The sequence below is a fragment of the Ostrinia nubilalis genome, chromosome 19 (assembly GCF_963855985.1).
Source record: "Ostrinia nubilalis chromosome 19, ilOstNubi1.1, whole genome shotgun sequence".
Taxonomy (NCBI): Eukaryota; Metazoa; Arthropoda; class Insecta; order Lepidoptera; family Crambidae; genus Ostrinia; species Ostrinia nubilalis.
Window position 1 is genome coordinate 13,444,733 of NC_087106.1, and position 13,283 is coordinate 13,458,015.

The 13,283-nt window shown below is 43.8% G+C and overlaps 1 protein-coding gene and 1 long non-coding RNA gene across 2 annotated transcripts in view; both read left to right on the forward strand.

The window, feature by feature from the left end:
* LOC135080985 (uncharacterized) overlaps window positions 1-8,276 on the forward strand; it is a 26,353-nt gene extending 18,077 nt beyond the window's left edge. Inside the window, exons 5-6 of the mRNA XM_063975709.1 lie at window positions 7,552-7,686; window positions 8,143-8,276. Coding sequence (XP_063831779.1) covers window positions 7,552-7,686; window positions 8,143-8,276 — 269 coding nt within the window. The remainder of the gene's footprint in view (window positions 1-7,551; window positions 7,687-8,142) is intronic.
* A 1,960-nt stretch (window positions 8,277-10,236) lies between these two features.
* On the forward strand, window positions 10,237-12,226 carry LOC135081326 (uncharacterized). Its single transcript, XR_010259190.1, has 2 exons — window positions 10,237-10,319; window positions 11,337-12,226. It is a non-coding gene; the product is annotated as an uncharacterized LOC135081326 (long non-coding RNA).
* The last annotated feature ends 1,057 nt before the right edge of the window (window positions 12,227-13,283 follow it).

Below are 13,283 nucleotides of genomic sequence, written 5' to 3' on the forward strand. Positions count from 1 at the left end.
ACTCTTGCAGAGACAGAGGTTTGATGACAAGGAGGAAATGCGAAGAGATCAGCAGTTCAGAAAGGAGTAATAATTATAGAAATCAATATGAAATATTGAAATATCTAAAATATGAAATGTAAAATCGTAAAATATGAAATCTATGAAATTTGAAATATATGAAATTTGAAAATCTGAAATTCCGCATGAAGGCTGTTCACTAATTTGAGCTTCGCTCGCAGCCCTCAGCAACCCAATACCCTCATCCGAATAGAATTTAGGGAATTTCTCATGTGTGATTATTTTAAATTATATTATGAAATTATCGTGGATGCATTCTGCAACACACGATTTAAAACACAGGGGATTACATCCCCGAAAATAATCAAATTGCGGTTGCGCAAGATCGACCAAAATTCCAAAGTGATTTGACAGCTCAACTGACAGCCTGCGAGTCATTGACATCGCAAGACGTTTCGTTTCGCCGCTTAGGTAAAAGGCAAATACTAATAAAACCATGATGAAAACAATCTCCTGAACACTGAAAATATTCTATTAAAAAATAGAATAATCAAAACAAAAACATTAGGAAATGTTTCAACAAAATATATTTGAATTGACTGAGCAAAAAGCGCCATCTATTGCAAATTAATTCAAAATCACGCCAATAGATGTCGCCAGTGGTATCCTAAATCCAAATATCGAGAAGAAATATCAATTTGTGAAAACAGCCAAAACTGCAACGCTACACACAACATTACGCTTTTCTTCATCAGTAGGAAGAACAGGCTTTGGAACAGGCCACATACTTTCATTCTCGCTCAACCAGCGAGGCCCATGAAACCACATCTCATGGTGCAAGAAAGCAGCGGGTAACATGCCGCGCGAAGCAGCGTCCGCGGGGTTGTCGGCCGACGGGACGTGCCGCCAACAATCCGCGGGGACAATATTCAATATCTCCGTAGTACGGTTTGAAACAAATGTTTTCCATTCATGGGGCGGTGAACGCAACCATGCTAAAACAATACTTGAATCCGACCAAGTATAAATTTGATCACTTTGTATTTTATCACTATAATTTTGTAACACCTTTTTAATAAGTTGTGATAACAAAACACCTCCCATCAGTTCGAGACGGGGAATAGATACGCGACGCGTAGGCGCGACGCGTGTTTTCGCTAACAATAAGGACACGCACACACTACCATCCTCGCGCTGCGCGCGGAGATAAACACATGCTGCGTATGCCTTTTCGGAGGCGTCTGAAAAGCCGTGAAGCTGTAATTTACAATTTTGAGGGAAAACATGACGCGGAAAGCTAATGTTAGATAATAGTGGAAGCTGACTTGTAAAGCTAGCCCACGAATCGACTATGTCTTGTGGTGGGGTTTCGTCCCAGTCCACAGAAGAAATCCACAATAATTGAATTAAATGTTTTGCAAATAAAGTCACTGGAGATAAAAGACCGAGAGGGTCGTAAATACGTGCAATTTCTGAAAGAATGGACCTCTTTGTACATTTTTCAGAGTAACTTTTCACACTGAAACCAAAAGTATCTAAGTTCGGGTCCCACTGCATACCTAGGACCTTAGTGGATGAGTCATTCTCCATGTGTGCGAAGGGCACACTTTCGCACCGCTCACCATGAGAAACTGTCGGCTGAGAACCGAGAAGTAAGGCGGGAGAATTACTATGCCACTTGTGCAACTCAAAACCTGCGGATTGACAAATACCTATCAACTCTTGTTGTAGGGCGAGAGCCCGTGACTCATCACATTCACCCGATACGACATCGTCTACAAATACGTCGCGCATGAGGACCTGCGATGCGCGCGGGAAGCGTGCGGCCTCGTCATGAGCGAGCTGCTGAATGGTGCGAAGAGCAAGATAGGGCGATGAGCTAACTCCAAAGGTCACAGTGCAAAGTCTATAATCGCGTAGGGGCTCCTCGGGCGAGGTGCGCCACACTATACGCTGAAAATCCCTATCCGATTCACGAATCATAATGTTACGATACATTTGTTTGATATCAGCTGTGAAAGCAATTAAATGAATGCGAAATTTTAATAACACATCAACAATATCTAAATGAAGCTTTGGACCAATTAACAAATTGTCGTTTAGAGAAAAACCGTTTGTAGTCTTAGAGCTTGCGTCGTAAACTACTCTGGTTTTGGTGGTTTCACTAGATTCTTTGACCACGGCGTGGTGCGGTATATAATAGTTACCACCTGCAGCTGCTGGACTATCGACGGGCTCCATGTGGCCGAGCTCTAAGTACTCCTGGAGGCACGCGTGATAATCATGTTTGAGCTGCGAATTACGCTCGAGTTTGTACTCTAATTTACGAAATCTAGAAATAGCAATATCCCGCGACTCGCCGAGGGGCGGTGCGTCAGGTTTGAAGGGAAGAGCGACCACGTATCGCCCACACTCATTACGCGTATGCGTGTTTTCAAAAAAAGATTGACACAAAAGTTCATCAGGAGTGAGAGACTTTTGTTCAGAAATTGTTTCTAATTCCCAAAATCGCTGGAGGTCAAAGTCGTCGTTAACAGAGCTGTGACACACCTGGACCGGAAGAGAAACCTCAATCGATGAATTCAAATCGAGTTTACCCAACAATAAATAACCAAAAATACTATTCATAGCAATTGGTGAACCTGGTAGACCCGTGATTGTGTTATGCAATAAAACTTGCGGAATAATGTCAGCACCTAAAAGCATTTCCACTGGTTGTGGTGTATGAAAACTCGGATCAGCTAAAGTTAAGTTTTGAATATGAGACCACCCTGTATAAGGTAATTGACAAGTAGGCATTTGTGTTGTAATTAATTTGGGCAAAATCAATGCATCAACATGAATCGAAGGTTGCGATTGATTTCTAGGCGCAATGAAGAAAGAAGCCACTCCCTTAGGGTAAACCGGTTTGTTATTATTTATTCCATAAACTTGCGGAACGTTCACACGTCTACGTGAAATACCTAAACGTTGCGCACACGCTTCCGAAATGAAAGTAGCCTGGCTGCCCGTATCAATTAAACAGCGCACGGTTGATAACTTGTGATCATCAATATAAACATCGACAAGTGCCGTAGACAATAGCACCGTACTCGTACGCACAATAGAATCGTTTTCCTTATCTCGAGTTGACGTTAAAGTCAGCTGGGCATCAGTCGTAGAAACAGAGACAACATTATTACACTCCGCCGTGAGCGGGAGCGGGACGGACTGATTAGTACCGCTACTCGGATCGAACGCTTTGTTTACATTATTGTCAAAATGAATTAATGTGTGATGGCGCTTCTGACAATTCCTACACGAAAAATTGGATTTACATTGGCTCACGTTATGGCCGAGATGTAAACAATTGTAACAAACACTTTTGTTTTTAATAAAAGAAATTCGATCTTTTATTGAAAGATTCAAAAACTTAGAACATTTTGTCAACGTATGTTGAGCATCACATAACAAACAATGTGCCTTATCGCTATGCCGATTAGGCTGAGTGTTGCCTGACACGTCAGAGGATTGCGGCGCGAAGTTCGCCGCGAAGGCTTGTCGCTGACCGGCGGCCATATTGCCGCTAGGGGGCGCCGCTCGCGAGCTAGACTGTGAGCTAAATCTACCGCCTTTATTGTTAATAATTTTACTCGACTGCCCGAAATTATCGTTAGAAAACTCCTCAGCGACAAGTTCACGCTCTAAAAATGAAATGAATGTGTTGACCTCTGGAATGTCTGAAGGTGAACACAATGATAACTCGAATTGCTTACGAACAGATGCGGGAATTTTACGTAGTAAGATGTGTAACAAAACGAAACTCCATTCACTGGTGGGAAACTTCATTACTTCAAGAGGTTTAATGTTTTCTTGGAATGTATTTAATAAGTTACGTAAATCACTCGTTGATTTTACGTTACAAGATGGAATGTTGAGTATTTTATCAAGATGATTCGAAGCTATGATTCTTTTGTTTTCATAACGTGAAGTTAATATTTGTATTGCTACGAAATAATTAGCATCAGTGATTGGAATGGACTTTATAAGGTTAAATGGTTCATTTTTTAACGTAAGAAGCAAATACCTAAACTTTTCCGCATCCGTGTAGGCAGTATTGTGGTGAACGAGAGAACAAAACAAATCGAAATATGAATTCCATTCTGTGCTTTCGCCAGAGAAACTGGGCAAAGGCAAAGTAGGTAATTTAGCATTACTAGAAAATTCTGAATTAGCAAAGGGACGACTCATTCGTCTGCTTTGCTCCTGACATTGTTTTAATTTATCTACTTGAGTGACAATTGCATAATACGAATCGTCGAAGTCGTTTCTAATTTTGATTTGTTCCTCTTTATTGAATGATTTAGATTTAATGAGAGACTTTTCGACTTTAGTTTGCAATTTGCTAAACTTTCTTTGAAGAGCTGACAAATCTTTGGTACGTGAAATGAATTTTTGAATATCTGTAGTTGCAAACTGTAATGTTCTCTTTAAATCGTCTAAAATTAAATCTCGCTCGAAAATATCCTGAACACATGAACTACTACTCTCGCTATTGGAATCTAATGAGGTCTTGGAATCATTTTCCACTTTCGATTGCGCCATTTTGCGTTACAAAGATGGTCGCACGTGGAATGAAAAATGTGGTACGTATGTACGCTAAAATTACGATAAAACTACACAATTGGAAGGAAAATGAAAATTCGGGTCGTAGGACCAACAAATAATATGTTAGCTATACTAAATTTTCAAAACAAACGGCGAACAAACCTCTTTTCCACAGTGCCAGCCGCGTGCTCAGCCGGGCCCGGCGTATCTCCGAAATGCAGTTTGTTTGTGAAGTATTAGCACATATTGATGAGAAAGACCATAGTTCCATAGGGGCTGGATCCCGCACTCATTAGATTCACTTGATTTTGGAAATTGACAAACGCTTATGTGGTTGCCGAATTAAAGAACACACCGCTGTTGCGCACGGGCGTCCTTCCGAACTCAAAACTCTTGCGTCACTGGGGGGCGTCGCAATCGCAATCGCGAGCCTAGCTCCATAGGATTGGAAAGAATGTTGCCAGTTTGTGATTAAAAAATGCAATTAAGAAAAAGAGCAAATTCCTTCCAGTTTGTGTTGTTTTATCTTAAACTAAAATTAAGAAACTAATAAATATATTTCGGTACGAAACATATAGATATACCGAGTTTCTTAGTCATTTGTCCTTGTTTGGTCGTAGGCTATCCAGTGAGGCTTCAGAGTCAATTCGATGAGACACAGTGCCTTCACTCTTGCGTAGGAAGACTTTACCGTGAGCAGTCCAACAGAAGGCATAGTCATTTCTTTTTCCAAATTCTCTGGCTATAAAGTACAGTCGCCTCGCTGTCTGAGTTAGACATTCATTAATAAATACTGGTTTGGGCTGGTTGTCAATCTGGAGTTGCCGTGTATTTAGTTTGCTGTCCTTATTTGTGCGATTATAACTTTTTATTGACGACAGTAACTTTTCTTTTAACGTGACAGTAGTTAGATCAACTATTATTGGCTTATTTTCTCCCTTTTTTGTGTTAAGCCGAAATATGTCACGGATATGGTGGTCGCTAATCGTGACATTTAAAGCTTCTCCTATTTTAACCACCGTATTTATCAAATCACTTTTTGTCTCGCTTTTCTGCACAGGGATATTCTTAATTTCAATACTAGCCAATTTTTGGTATCTCTCAAGATTCTCAACTTTAGCTTCAAGAGTTTGAATGTACGCTAGTTGAGTTTTCCTCTCGTTATCCATCACAACCAGCTTATCCTTTATCTCATCATATTGTCTGGATAAAAACTCTATGGATTTCATAATGTCGTTATTTTGTCTCTGGATATCATTTACACTTCCCTGTAGAGTATCCTGTTGTTTCTGGAGCGATGCCATGGACTTCCTAATTTCAGCCATAAAGGTTACCTTTTCATCATCATGATTTCGTTTCCGTAAACGGGGTCTGCTGGTGATGTTGCTTGAGTTTTCATTGTCTGTGTCAGCGGCAGGCGCCGCCGAACTTGAGTTTGCAGCTGTCTCAGTAGTTACCTTCTGTGGTGAATGAGGTGGAGTCCTTTTGAGTGGCATTGTGTCGTAGTAGCGGATTTATACGTGTCGTAGCTAGTAGGCGGAGTCAGAAGTACCAGGAGCGCAGCGTAGCGAGGTAGTCCGTAGAACGTTCGTAGCTCGTAGCAAGATGGGAGGAGCCAAGATAGCGCGGTCGAGGATGTGTCGTAGCACGCGTTATCGTCGTAGTGTTACGCTCTTCACTTTTTATGATTTCCTAGTACTCGGGACTATTTAATTTTGATATTTTATTTTAAAATTTTAATTTAATTTAACAAGAAACACGTCTACACTCAAGCTCGTCCAGGGGGGAAGGGGCGACTGTGCGACGGGCGCTCGCAGTGAGTGTGTGAACGCGACAGCAACATAATTACGCGCGAGAGATAAGGATGGGTAGCTTGGGGTCATTGGACAAAATTCTACGTGCTCACAGACCGGGCTTTACCACAGAATAATCATAAGTACTACGTACAGAAGGTTTACTTCGCGAAGGTATTTAAAAAAATGTATGCTCAATGTCATTAACAATATGGTGTAATTTAGGTTGTCTCAAGAGTCAAGCACCATTTTGTTGACAAACGTCAGTGATCGGTAGTCGGTACTGCGCCGAAGCCATAGGGCTGACTTGGGTAAAATGATGTGTGACGTGAGGTGCTAAACTGCAGAAAATGGCGGAGATTATCATGAATAATATTTACCACTTATTTACCTCTCAGTGTCTTTAGGCAACTTAAAATAGTACATTCTGTGTTTTTATTGTTATTTAGGCAGTTAAATACTGCACAGTATTTAGTACACCATTTTCTTTATTTTTTTCCATCATACACAAGAATACGCGTGCGTGAGTCAATGCTCGCTCGTATGTGACGCCTTGTCGAATTGTAATCCTGTAGGGACACGATGGCATGTTTGTTTTGTTTTCGATGTAAACTCGCGGAGATGAACAGGCCTGGTACTACTAAAACGTGCGAGTTATTTTTGAAAAAAAAAATCAGTCAAAATAGCCGTGATTTCATAATGTAACTCAGTAATAAATGTCGCATTAAGACCAGTGTCTTTCTGTTGTAGACGAAATGGAACGCGTAAGTTTAAAATCTTATACCAGAGTAAATACAAATGAGTAGGTCATCTTCATAGAAACGCACGGGCGCGTAACGTATGTGAGCGCGCCAACACGTATGCGGCGCGCACGCACACACTGACAAAATTTTGCGGGGATTTGCGGGGAGCCAGTCGTGGTTGCGCCGAATTTTGTCAGTGTATGCGTGCGCGTCGCATATCTATATTGGCGCGCTCACATACAAACCGCGCTCGGTGCGTTTCTATGAAGATGACCTACTCATTTGTATTTACTCTGCTTATACTTAAAAATGATTAAATTTAGATGACAGTTCTCTGAAACTATTGCGGCTACTATCGTACACGCTTTTTCATGTACAAATTTTCTTGTTTCCAATAAATACATTTTGAAATTTTGAATTATTTCCAGAACGCCAGAGACTGGAGTCAGCGTGCCGCGGCGGGCTCGCGCGGGCGGCCGGCGGCGCGTGGGCGGCGCGGCCGGCCGAGGGCCGCCTGGCGCACGCCGCCGCGCGCCTGCGCACCCGCTACCCGGACTGGCCAGGTCAGCGCCCCCGAACTAAAGCCCGGTCTGTGACCACCAGCGTTGCCAGTTTTTTTTTTCGCCAAGTCGGGACTTTGGTACTTTTTGAGTGAAAATAGCGGGATTCTTCCGTCAGAAGCGGGACATAGTAAAAAAACGTAAATCAAAGGTTTTGAAATATTTATCTTTTTATTTGACTTTAAATTACGTTTACGTGACAATAGATAGCAAAGTAGCCATAGAAAATGTATTTTAAATTCGTCTTTAGAATAAAAAAAGAAAATAAAAACAAATCGAAATAAAAAAAAATATTCTTTAGAATAATATGGCGTTTCAAACAATAGTCTGGTGAAGTGAGTGTCTCTCTTCGAAAAGCGGGACCGAGTCTGTCCCGCGCGGGACATTTAAATTTGATTTAAAAATCGGGACGTCTGGCAACGCTGGTGACCACGTACAATATTGTCCAATGACCCCTAGCTACCCATCCTTATCGCTCGCGCGTAATAAGCGGCCCCGAGACGATCAATTGCGGCGCGTGGTCGGCCCGGCCTGCTGAGGGCCGCCTGGCGCACGCCGCCGCGCGCCTGCGCACCCGCTCCGTGACCACGTAGAATCCCGTCCAATGACCCCAAGCTACCCATCCTTATCGCTCGCGCGTAATTATATTGCTGTCGCGACTGGGCGACGGGCGCCCGCAATGAGTGTGCGAGCGCGACAGCAACATAATTACGTGCGAGCGACAAGGATGGGCAGCTTGGGGTCATTGGACGGGATTCTACGTGCTCACGGACCAGGCTATACCCATCCTTATCGCTCGCGCGTAATAAGCGGCCCCGAGACGATCAATTGCGGCGCGTGGGCGGCGCGGCCTGCCGAGGGCCGCCTGGCGTACGCCGCCGCGCGCCTGCGCACCCGCCACCCGGACTGGCCAGGTCAGCGCCCGGTCCGTGACCACGTAGAATCCCGTCCAATGACCCCTAGCTACCCATCCTTATCGCTCGCGCGTAATTATGTTGCTGTCGCGACTGTGCGACGGGCGCCCGCAGTGAGTGTGCGAGCGCGACAGCAACAATTACGCGCGAGCGATAGGGATGGGTAGCTTGGGGTCATTGGACGGGATTCTACGTGCTCACGGACCAGGCTATAACCATCCTTATCGCTCGCGCGCAATAAGCGGCCCCGAGACGATCAATTGCGGCGCGTGGGCGGCACGGCCTGCTGAGGGCGGTCTGCGCACCCGCTACCCGGACTGGCCAGGTCAGCGCCCCGCACTACAGCCCGGTCCGTGACCACGTAGAATATTGGCCAATGACCCCTAGCTACCCATCCTTATCGCTCGCGCGTAATATGCGGCCCCGAGACGATCAATTGCGGCGCGTGGGCGGCGCGGCCTGCCGAGGGCCGCCTGGCGCACGCCGCCGCGCGTCTGCGCACCCGCTACCCGGACTGGCCAGGTCAGCTTGACTTACTTGACTTATGGTCCTATGCCCCCTAGATGGGGCAGAGGGCGTCCACAACAGTCCTCCATCTCGTTCGGTCTTGAGCTTCTCGCTTGATCTCGCTCCAGGTCTTGCCGATCTTCGCCTCGTCCGCTACAGTGCGCCGCCAAGTTTGCCTGGGGCGACCACGTTTGCGTTTTCCTTGGGGATTCCAATCCAGAGCCTGCTTAGGGATGTGATCGGGGTCCCTTCGGAGTGTGGCCGATCCAGTTCCACCTGCGGCGCTTGATCTGCTGGTCGATCGGAATTTCGTGGCAGCGTTCCAATAGCTCGACGTTGGAGATTTTCTCGGGCCAGTATAAGCCGAGAATTCGGCGAAGGCAGCGGTTGATGAAGACCTGCAGCTGGTGCGAGATAACCTTGGTGACCTTCCACGTTTCACACCCATAGAGCAGAACGGATTTAAGGCCAGGTCAGCGCCCCCGCACTAAAGCCCGGTCCGTGACCACGTACAATATTGTCCAATGAGGGTTCGAAAGGATAATTACCACGATAATTATCTTGATAATAACAGATGGTAAATTATCGGTTGATAATAACAAAAAAATGCGCTCGTGAAAGTGAACTATATTCGAAGTTTTCGAACTTGTATTTCCGCACTTGCGTCTAGTGGTGGACGTTATTTAACAGATAGTTCTGTTTTGCTCCATAACGATCACTCGGTTAACTAGCGTCAAAATATTTAATATCTATTTTCCACGACGCTTTATGCGACTAGCGATGGATAACTTGACAACAATCAGTAACCAAAACATAAAGCAACATTCTCAATGTAACATCAGAATTTATTATGAAAAAATATGACAAATGTATCTTATACTGTTGATAATTATTTGATAATTATCACGAAGCCTAATTATCTTGACAAATTCGAACCATGCCAATGACCCCTAGCTACCCATCCTTATCGCTCGCGCCGTCGCGACTGTGCGACGGGTGCCCGCAGTGAGTGTGCGAGCGCGACAGCAACATAATTACGTGCGTCATTGGACGGGATTCTACGTGCTCACGGACCAGGCTATACCCATCTTTATCGCTCGCGCGCAATAAGCGGCCCCGAGACGATCAATTGCGGCGCGTGGGCGGCGCGGCCGGCCGAGGGCCGCCTGGCGCACGTCGCCGCGCGCCTGCGCACCCGCTACCCGGACTGGCCAGGTCAGCGCCCGGTCCGTGACCACGTACAATTTTGTCCAATGACCCCAAGCTACCCATCCTTATCGCTCACGCGTAATTATATCGCCGTCGCGACTGCGACTGGCATCCGCAGTGAGTGTGCGAGCGCGATAGCAACATAATTACGCGCGAGCGATAAGGATGGGTAGCTTGGGGTCATTGGACGGGATTCTACGTGCTCACAGACCAGACTATACTCATCGTCATCATCATCTCAGCCATAGGACGTCCTCTGCTGAACGTAGGCCTCCCCCGATGCTTTCCGTGCTGCCCGGTCGGTAGCGGCCTGCGTCCAGCGCCTTCCTGCTACCTTTATGATGTCGTCGGCCCACCTTGTGGGTGGACGACCCACGCTGCGTTTTCTGTTAAGCGGCCTCCACTCCAGAACCTGGCTGCCCCGTCGGCCGTCAGTTCTGCATACTGTCTGCCCTGCCCGTTGCCACTTCGGCTTGCTGATCCGTCGGGCTATGTCAGCGACTTTAGTTCGTTTACAGATCTCCTCACTTCTGATTCGATCTCGTAAAGAAACACCGAGCATAGCCCTCTCCATAGCACGCTGTGCAACCTTCCTATCCTTATCACTCGCGCGTAATTATATTGCTGTCGGCTCGCACACTCACTGCGGCCGCCCATCGCACAGTCGCGAAATTTACTCGTCATTCGACTGGTGCGAGGCTTTAGAACGGTTTCGCACTACGTCCGATCCGAATCCGTGGATATACGGTCTGGGGCAGCCGTAGAACTATTTATCCTTGACTATCTAAAGCAGATCCAAGGGCTAAGTGTGATGTGAGTTTATATCAAACCTAGCGGGAAACGTTCAAAAACTAAAATTTTCATAATTTTTTTTTTATGTAAACTCACACTCAGCCCACCGATTGGATATCAATTATTTTGGCCAGTTGGATATCAATTAATAATAATTTTAATTATTAAAATAATGAGGTTACTTTACCATTGTAATGTAATTTAGTAAAATACGAAATATTCTTATTACAGAACAGACTGAACTACTAAATGCGTTCCAAACTGCAGCTGAAGAAGTCGCCGCGCCTAGAATATCCCAGCCTAACATTACAACATTCTTTGAGACCAACTGATGTACCTGAACATGTATTTATAGCATAAGTAATATAATTTATTTATAGATAGTCATTATATTAATAAACAAAATAGGAATGGGCCAGGCAAAGAAGATATTTATATTATACAGTGTGTCTGGTCACCAGTGTCCACTGTCCAACCTATTAGGTCGCAGTAATATGATCAATTTTATCGACAAATCTACTGGAATAAAACATTTTATTCCTACTTTTAAAACATTGCAGGTAATTGAATTTTTTGGGTTTATGAGTTCGGGTGGATTCATTTATTTAGAAATATCTATCGATGTAGGAGGCCTATAAGTATAAAAGTGAATTCGTTCGACAGCTAAAACAGTAGGCAATAAGAACATAAAAAAAATATATCAAAAGCTCCATTAAGCTTGACATGTAAAAAAAAAGATGCTTTTTCTTAAGTTTTTAGATGCACTGTCATTACCTAAAAACTGATGTTAATACCTAAGCTTTAAGGCGATTATCCCACTGCACCGCGCTCCGCCGCAGTACGCGGGACGACAGATTTAATCATTCCGTGCGCAAACGCGTTGTCAGTGTGTTGTGCCGCGCGTGTGTTTTACAAACTGAGGTACTTGCATATAATGATTAAATCTGTCGTCCCGCGTACTGCGGCGGAGCGCGGTGTAGTGGGATAATCGCCCAAGTCAACGTTTTTTATTTATGTTAATAGATGTTTATACAGGGTGTATTATAAAAAAAAAGTGTATTATTTTGAGTGCACTAGTGTGATGAATACAAAAAAAAACAATAAAATACTGTGATACTATATATTTGGAACTTTTATTTTGTCTACAATACAAGAAAATTTAATTAAACATTATCATATCACAAATTACTTTGCATTATGTCGAAAGGAATGTCAAAAACCATAATACAGTCAAATTTTTTAGAAATCAGCAGAAATGTCATCAAAAATGGCCAACTGACATAAAAAAATTTTTAGTCTGTGAACTAGTGATGCGACAAAACCTCTCGTTAATCGCGAAGTGAAATTATTTTAATACTTGCGTATCATCGCCGGGTGATCGTCAAAATACTAAAAATTGCAACAAAGTCGCAACATTGAATGTGAACTGATTATGAAATTTTCGAGAACAGGAAACAAACTGTGAGATGAGATGATGTAATCAAAAAACACACTGGACAGTAAAACAATCAATGATATCCGTAAAGTTATTAAACTTCAAATAGTTGCAAAAAGTTCTGTTTGACAGTGTTGCTACTAGTGACATCTCGCTCGCTCAGTTCTTTGTTGCTCTATTCCGCTAGGGAGGTAATTTAAGATGCTATCAATGAGGATCAGTACTGTTGTAGAAAATTCAATTAAACTAGTATCTACGTTAATCTTCAAGACATTAGAAAGATATATCTTTTTGAATTATCCAAATCGGACCATTACTTACGAAGATATTAAGTAATAAACATAGACCGTTTTTGCCGCTAAAAGTCAACGTACGCAGGGCCGCGTGACGTCACTATATCCGAATCGAGCGCAGCCGGCGTACTATTGGGATGGAAAATATTTTTTTCCAGCTAAACTATCAGTTTTAGAAAAAAACTTTTAATAACATTTATTCATCAAAATAAAGTAACCTATCGACCAGTAATTTTTAAAAATAAAAATTGTGAAAAATAAGTATCGCTATGTCCAAAAACCACATTTTCATAGGATTCGATGCAATGCGGAGACGCGGTTGGGGTGAGTGTAACTTAATGATTGTTTGTATTGAACATAATAATACATAATATGATGCTAATAATACCCAGTTTCTGGCCTGGGGGGGGGGGGGGGGGGGGGGGGGTGGATAAGTCATACCGGGAGGGG